We start from the raw sequence: 7,337 nt of genomic DNA on the forward strand, positions 1-7,337 counted from the left end.
AATATAATTATAATGTAATATAATTAGTATACTACTTAGTAGATTAATTTTGTTTAAGATGAAAAAGAAATGGATTAACAAAGATGCTAAAGCCTAGCAAGCAATACATTGACAATGGGAAAAAATACCAAATTCACCTTATGAAAAGATATATATGATAAAATAATTTCTATAATTGAAAGAAATAGTGAAAAAAGGAAATTCCCTTAATGAAAGATTTTTTTTACTTCTAGCCTGAATCTTTTTACAAATATCATTTTGAATTAAAATATTTCTAATGATTTTAATCTATTGCTTCTCGATAAAAATTATGACTAAATGATAATTTCTAAATTAATGTTGTACAATAATTACAATCACTTCATTAGATCTTGGGACTATGTTGACCCTTTTTCTCCCCTCCCCACCCCTGTTGATTGAACTTCTTCCAGTGTTGATAAACAAAAACTGTATTTTAATTATAAAAGTAATAAATACTTGGTTAATTTCCATAAAACTAGCAACAACTCTAGCCTAGTTTAACAAATAAATTTCAAAATATAAAAAAATGACCCGAAAAGAAGTTCAAGGGAGTGACAGGGAAGTTCTGATCAGTAATATTTACAACTGAGTAAATTAATAAATGAATTTTTTGGGGTGTTAAAAATAAAGAAGTTACTTTTTGAAAATAAAATCTAGGGAACATGAAACTCAAAAAGAAAACCACTTATTTATTTTTTTTAGTTTTTTTGTTCTGATTTTCAGTAGGAGAAAAAATCATAATTTTTCTCTGTACTTTATCTACTTATGCATAATGTATTAACATATCTTTTCATAGTTTTAATTTATTACGACATGATTCAAACGTCAAGGATTCTTTTTATAGTTTAGTACATCAATGGATGTCAAAATAATTATTACTTACTCATAAATTGTGGTGTATCTGCTGATAGTTGTGTTAGGCATAGCACCAAAAAGACCTTCAAAGTTGTGTGCTTCAGGAAGACCACAGAATTTTCTATAAAATAATTTAGTGGTAACAAATCAGTTACAAAAATTATTTCTAAAATAGGGTATTTTTTTATCCTTTCAATAAGCTTCATAAATGTTAATTTAAAAACAGTAATTTATTGAAATTAAAATGATTTAGCTAATTGCTATAATTAAGTCTTTCCTGCAAAAAATTGTTAACAAGAATAATTATAAGATGGAAACAGGAAAGTCTTTTAAAAATATATATATATTTGTCCACCCATGTTCAGAAACTGTGAGCCTATAAGTTTCAATAACAAGAGTTATCACTAAAAATGTAGGGGGAAAAAAAAGCTTTTTTTTGATATTTTTAATAATCAAATGGTTATTGCGTTAATCCATCTCTATGCCCAATCCATTGATGCATTAAGTAATTCATTTTTATAGGATAAAGTAAAAATAAATAATACATAAGTTGAATAATATATTGAAAATTATCAGCTTCAATTTTTGGATTAGAGAAAAAGATAAAAAAATTTTATAAATGACTGTTTTTGAATTAATATAGCTGAAATTTACTTAAAGAATATATAACTCTTAAAATGTATTTATAATTTAAAAGATAATCACTTAGAAAAATAATTTGAATTAATAAGTAAAGTAAGGGTTGTCAAAAATCAACATTGTTAAATACCTAAATTCCATGTATCCAGGAATTCCAAAATCTCTACCTCTCTGCATATTAAAGGACACTAAGTCAAGACCAAAATGATTTCCTGGTTTTTTAAACAGATTGTTGGTAACCTATTTGAAAAAAAAATTAAAGATAATCTATCTTTTAGTAATGTTTTTTTGAAAATATAGAATATTAAATGCTAAGATTCAAAATTTATAATTTAATTATAATACCAGTAAAATTAATAATTGATGACATTATTAAGAAACATACTTCCTGTGTAATTGAATCATCCATGGCTTGTGCTACTTGATTCATAAGGCCCATCACATATTCATCAAATACACCTGCTCTGTATAAGTCATAAGGTCTCCTTATTAAATCAGATAGTCGTTTGGAAGCTAAAAAAAAAAAAAAAAAAAAAAAAAAAAAAATGAATTTTATAATGTTTTCCCAAACGTTTGTGGCAATTTAGCACGAAAATTCCCAGTAAAAACTAAAGGTTATTTAAACAATTTAAACTTTATATAATATTTCAAAGATATTAAAGCAATTTAGACTTCCTTAAAATAATTTATTTTTTCTTAGAATCCTATGAAGCTTTGGGACCACTAATACCATCTTCAGACTTCAGTGCTCTTTCCTGTGATATGCTACTTATTGTTATAATTATAATAATATAAATTGATATATTTTAAGATAGTAAAATCTATTTTCATGATCTCCTACATCAGGCAAAAGCCTGGAGATGCGATTTGTGGTTCCAAAGTGTTTTGGAATGGCAAAGTGTAAATCATCATTTAAAAAAAGAGCCTGAATTGCTGCAAAACCAATAAAATCTAATATTTTTTTAAGGCTTTCTAAAATGATTAAAAAATTCATTTATATAATATATTAATTTTACATCTGTTTTTGTATAAATTAAGTAATATTTAATTTATAACTGAATTATAAAATGAGAATGTGATCTACAGAGCATTACCAATAAGACCAAGAACAAGATACAGTTATTGATATTGTAATAACAGGATAGCTAAAATATTATTAATAAAAATGAATTAAGAGAAATTATAAGTAAAATATATAATTAGTTAAATAAGATAAGAGTATATAAGAGTTTAACTGTCTCAACTGATTCAATTTTAAATACACTGAAAATAAGTATTTTTGGTGTGAACAAAATACTATGAGATTGTTTAAAACGGTAGGATAGCTCTGATCTCAGTTAACTGATATATTTTAACACATAAATTAGTTTAATTTTATGGGTTAATTTTGTTTTTGTTTTTGTATTCATGACGTAATAATAAAATTCAGAATATAATAATAACAAATTTGTATTATAACATTATCTTCCACTTAGAATTTTGAACCATAATTGTTACAAAATAATTTAAAATTTAATTGCTTTTAACTACAAATCAAAATCAGGTGATATAAACCATGGACAATTAGTGTGAGTCTACTTTACTAACTTTATTAATTTAATTAAATCCATTTAAAATTATAATGCATGTAGAGTACTATGAATATATAAGATTTAATATACTATAAGAAATTAATGAAAAGGAATAATTTTTATGAAATAGATAGTATTAGTACCTATAAATTTATGTGCTTTGCTCCATCGCTCAACAGCAGTTGGAAGCAGGGTATGACCCATCCTAAATGCAGCTGAAGAAAATGCATCAATAACATTAGGATTTACCTCAGGATCATAGCCATTCCAGTAGCCCTGTGAGAAAGCCATTATACATAAATTAATGAAGCATTATGTAATAATTTCTAAACTAAATTATCAATTAAGGATCTAGAATAAGTATCAAGTTGCTACAGGTTTGTTTGCAATAGCGTACTACCATAAAATAGAAGAATTAATTATTAATAGCTTTTATAAATCACTCTAGGTAATTAAATTATATAATCTAAACATCATAACAAACATACCTCTTTCTGAAGTAATAATCCAAATTTATCCATAACTTCTTTACCCAGAAGAATCGGTAAGAATTCATTATAAGTAATATGTTGTACCTCAGCTATTACGATTCTTTTGGCTTCCTGTTATCAATAAAAAGAGACTGTTAGTTAATTGAATCATTATTATTAGTTAATAGTTATGTTTCATGATGTTCATTTCAAAACCTCCCAACTGCAATGTAAAACATAGGTAGTAAGTAGGTTTTGAAATTTGTGTTACAATTTGGTACTTGTGTCATCCTCCTATAGATAGAAAGAAATGTTGTCTACAAGGAGAATAAAAATATAAAAATTAAATCATCTACACACAGATAGTTGAATAATTTTTAAAGAGTTTTGTGATTGAAATTAAAAAATGATCCATCTATAAGAAGTAAATAAAATTAATGGATTATTAAAATATGAAAGAAAAAATAATTATCGACAATTTATTTATATTAAATTATTCATAAAGTTTTGGTGTACAATCCAGGTCTTCATCAAGGTTTTTGGGCAGAGATGTAAACAGAAACTGATAGTTGAGAATCAAATCATCAATTATCAGTATATTCCTGATTGCAGCCCTAACCATCTCCTTCAAATTAATTTATGGTCAATCATATATATATTTTTTCTGTAAAAATATATTTACTTGATATAAAGTTTCATCATCCCAATGTGGATTAATTTGGCTGAGTCCATGGGCAAGTCTATTATGTTCTCTTGCCATCAAGGTATGCATGCATGCCAACACCAACTGCTCATTCACTCTTATTTCACCTAAAAATAAATTTTCAAAAATAATTAAATTAACAAGAAGGAAAAATGTAGCCCCCCTTAGGTCTAAGAAGATCCATTTCTATCATTTATAAAAGTTATTAAAATCCAAAATAAAAAACATATTGAAAATCTTTTGGATGAATTGTTAACACTAACAAAAATACATTACATTGTTAAATAGTTGATCTATAGGAAGAATATGACAATATCTCTTATATTAGACATTAACAATATAAATACTAATATATCAGACATTATAGAACATCAGCTCTAAGATATGATATGCCAGGATTTCATTTGAATAGTGATCTAATAATGTAATTTCTTTTTTTTTTTTTTAATAAAAACATTACATCAAAATTTAAGTGAATTTCAATAAAAAATTTTACAGTTATAGATATTTTTTTAATCTTACTTAATCATATATTACCATGTTGATAACAAAATGAAATCAATTACCTGCTTCAAAACAATATTGAGATCTATTTGTTCTTGTACATCCTTCATCAGGAATATCTACTTTTAATGGAAGAAGATCTTTGAGACCATACTCACCAAAAACTGGGTTCATTCTCAACAAACCACCATAACCAGTTCTTAAATGCCTAAAATTGTAAAATTAAATGAGTTCTGTATCAATATGTAAGATAAGCTCATATAATCTTTAAGGATGAAAAAATTAATACTTTTACTTAAACAAATTATTAAAATGATTACCTTCCAAATTTTTCATCAACACCATATACTGTGTTCGCATCCAAAACTGCAGTCAATTTATTGAATGGTGTGCGAGAACCTATTAGCAAATCAGAGTAAGATTGTTTATCTTAATTATATTATAGTTGAAATAGCATAAAGGATATCAGATAGTAATAAATTAACTAAAAACAAAGCTTTTAACTATATAGTAATACAATATAACCTACCAAGCCTACAACCAGGTCTGACACCAGGAAAACCTCTGACAAAATCTTGGCATTTTTGACCATATTTTTGATAGTAATAATCATCCTCAGGGATCTCAATTTCCATACAGTATGGGTTCTTTAGATGTGGAGGGCGTCTGCAACATTCTTCTGGTTCATTCTTAGTTACTGGGTCTGTAAAATACAATTGTATCATCTAAAACCAAAATTGTACAAAAATATAGTCGTTATTTAATATTTGAAAGAATGCACTTAATGTATATCTTATTATCAGAAAAGTGTAATAAAGTTAAAGCAAAATAAAATGTTTTATTTAAATTTAAAAAAAAATTAAAAAAGGATGAATTTTAATGTACTTTGTCTATCAATAAGAATACTTCATGATGCAATTCAAAAACAGATTAAATGAATCAAAATTTGTAATGTATACTTTCTATTGTAAAATCGTAATATACTACTATATACAAGAATAATAATATTTAATACACCATATGAATAGTATGCAAATGCATAACTTCACCAAAAGTTTACACATTTAGTATAACTCTTGTTTACTTCATTCTTCTTCCCTGATAATTGTGGTACAACACCATAGACAACAATTGTAACTAAATACAAGCTGTGAAGAAAAATTGATATTTCAGGTTTTTGAAAACTATTCATTAGAAAAAAGTTATTTATTTTATGGATATACAGCAAATTCTATTCAAACGACCCTAATCCAAGAAAATCTTTGACATTGAATGATATTGCTCCTTGAAGTCTTGATTTACATGATTTATTATTGTCGAAAATTAAAAACCAAACTATATAAAAGATATTGTGGTCTTATATCAGTATTGAAAAATTTAATCATGAAAGCCTACCAAATAAAAAAATAATTATATGGAATAATTTATCCTCACTTACCTTCAGGTGTCGCAGTGAGTGTAAAGTCATGGTCCAAGAACTGTCCCCAAGCCACAATCATGACTGTACCAGCATGCTCATGGTAGCCTTCATCAGGATGCATAGTCCTGGATACAACCCTTGCCCTTGGGAGTTGGTGCCCAGTTATAGATATCCTAGGTGCTGTGATACCATCAGAAAACAGAGGTCCGATCAGCCTAGTAGAACAAAACTTTCTTCACCAAACTGCTGAAATTATCTCTTGATTATCTATGAATACTTTGGTAGGAATAAGTTACCTGGTAAAGGGAGTGTTGGTAGCGCCCCATGTCGGATGTTTAAGGTTGGTACAGAGACCATCTAAACGTCGGTACTTGCCAGCTCTGCACTCAACATTTGCCAGAAATGGAGGGCACACCTCTCGTATCAGGGTCTTTGAGGTGTCAATCAAAGGAAGGCCTTTCTCTATCTCTTCATAGGTCAGGCCATAGCTGGAAAAGAGCAATAATTTATATTAAAACATCCAAAAACTGTTTCAATAAATTCGATTAGTATGACTTAGGAAAATATTACAGGCTTGTGCAAGGTGTTGCCAAACCCGAAGAAAGAAGTTCAAATATTTTGTGAAAACACAAAAGTATGTTTAATTTTATAAATATAAATGCAATATGAAATTTTACGAAAGTTATTTTTTATTTAATTATGTTACATTGAAAGTTAATATTAAACCAGTGACTTATTTTCAATTAGCTTGGGTAATAACATTTATTAGATGATTTCTTTCCAAGTTAAAGTATTTCTACTTTTCTCAGTGATTAAATTATACGAAACCAGTATGGGTGAGACCCATTTTGGAGATCTTTCCACATTAATTTCCACCATTTTCAACTCAACCCTGTACACAAAAACAAAACTCATAAGTAAATTCATCAACCTTTAGCAAGAATCACTAATGAACAAAATTTATCCCAAAGGTCAAGAAAATTGGGTCCTTAATACCTGATCTAGTGATATCCCCTCTAATGTACTCAACATTCTAAGCCTAGGCCCTAATTTTCCCGTACTCTTCACTGAAAATTATACCAGAACCCCTTTGGCATGAATAAATAATTTTTTTGTTTTTTTATGTTCTTTATACCTCTCCTCCCCTCCCTCCC

The 7,337-nt window shown here is 27.3% G+C and overlaps 1 protein-coding gene across 1 annotated transcript in view; it reads right to left on the reverse strand.

The window, feature by feature from the left end:
• The window catches only part of LOC106685190 (chorion peroxidase), a 12,952-nt gene extending 6,273 nt beyond the window's left edge, over positions 1 to 6,679 (reverse strand). Inside the window, exons 1-11 of the mRNA XM_067045493.1 lie at positions 6,480 to 6,679; positions 6,202 to 6,398; positions 5,293 to 5,466; positions 5,084 to 5,162; positions 4,826 to 4,971; positions 4,239 to 4,366; positions 3,575 to 3,688; positions 3,230 to 3,362; positions 1,901 to 2,028; positions 1,646 to 1,755; positions 905 to 997 (exon numbers count right to left, since the gene is read on the reverse strand). Coding sequence (XP_066901594.1) covers positions 905 to 997; positions 1,646 to 1,755; positions 1,901 to 2,028; positions 3,230 to 3,362; positions 3,575 to 3,688; positions 4,239 to 4,366; positions 4,826 to 4,971; positions 5,084 to 5,162; positions 5,293 to 5,466; positions 6,202 to 6,304 — 1,208 coding nt within the window. The 5' untranslated portion in view covers positions 6,305 to 6,398; positions 6,480 to 6,679. The remainder of the gene's footprint in view (positions 1 to 904; positions 998 to 1,645; positions 1,756 to 1,900; positions 2,029 to 3,229; positions 3,363 to 3,574; positions 3,689 to 4,238; positions 4,367 to 4,825; positions 4,972 to 5,083; positions 5,163 to 5,292; positions 5,467 to 6,201; positions 6,399 to 6,479) is intronic.
• Positions 6,680 to 7,337: the final 658 nt, after the last annotated feature.

The sequence above is a fragment of the Halyomorpha halys genome, unplaced genomic scaffold, assembly GCF_000696795.3.
Source record: "Halyomorpha halys isolate HHAL.00 unplaced genomic scaffold, Hhal_1.1 Scaffold669.1, whole genome shotgun sequence".
Classification (NCBI taxonomy): Eukaryota; Metazoa; Arthropoda; class Insecta; order Hemiptera; family Pentatomidae; genus Halyomorpha; species Halyomorpha halys.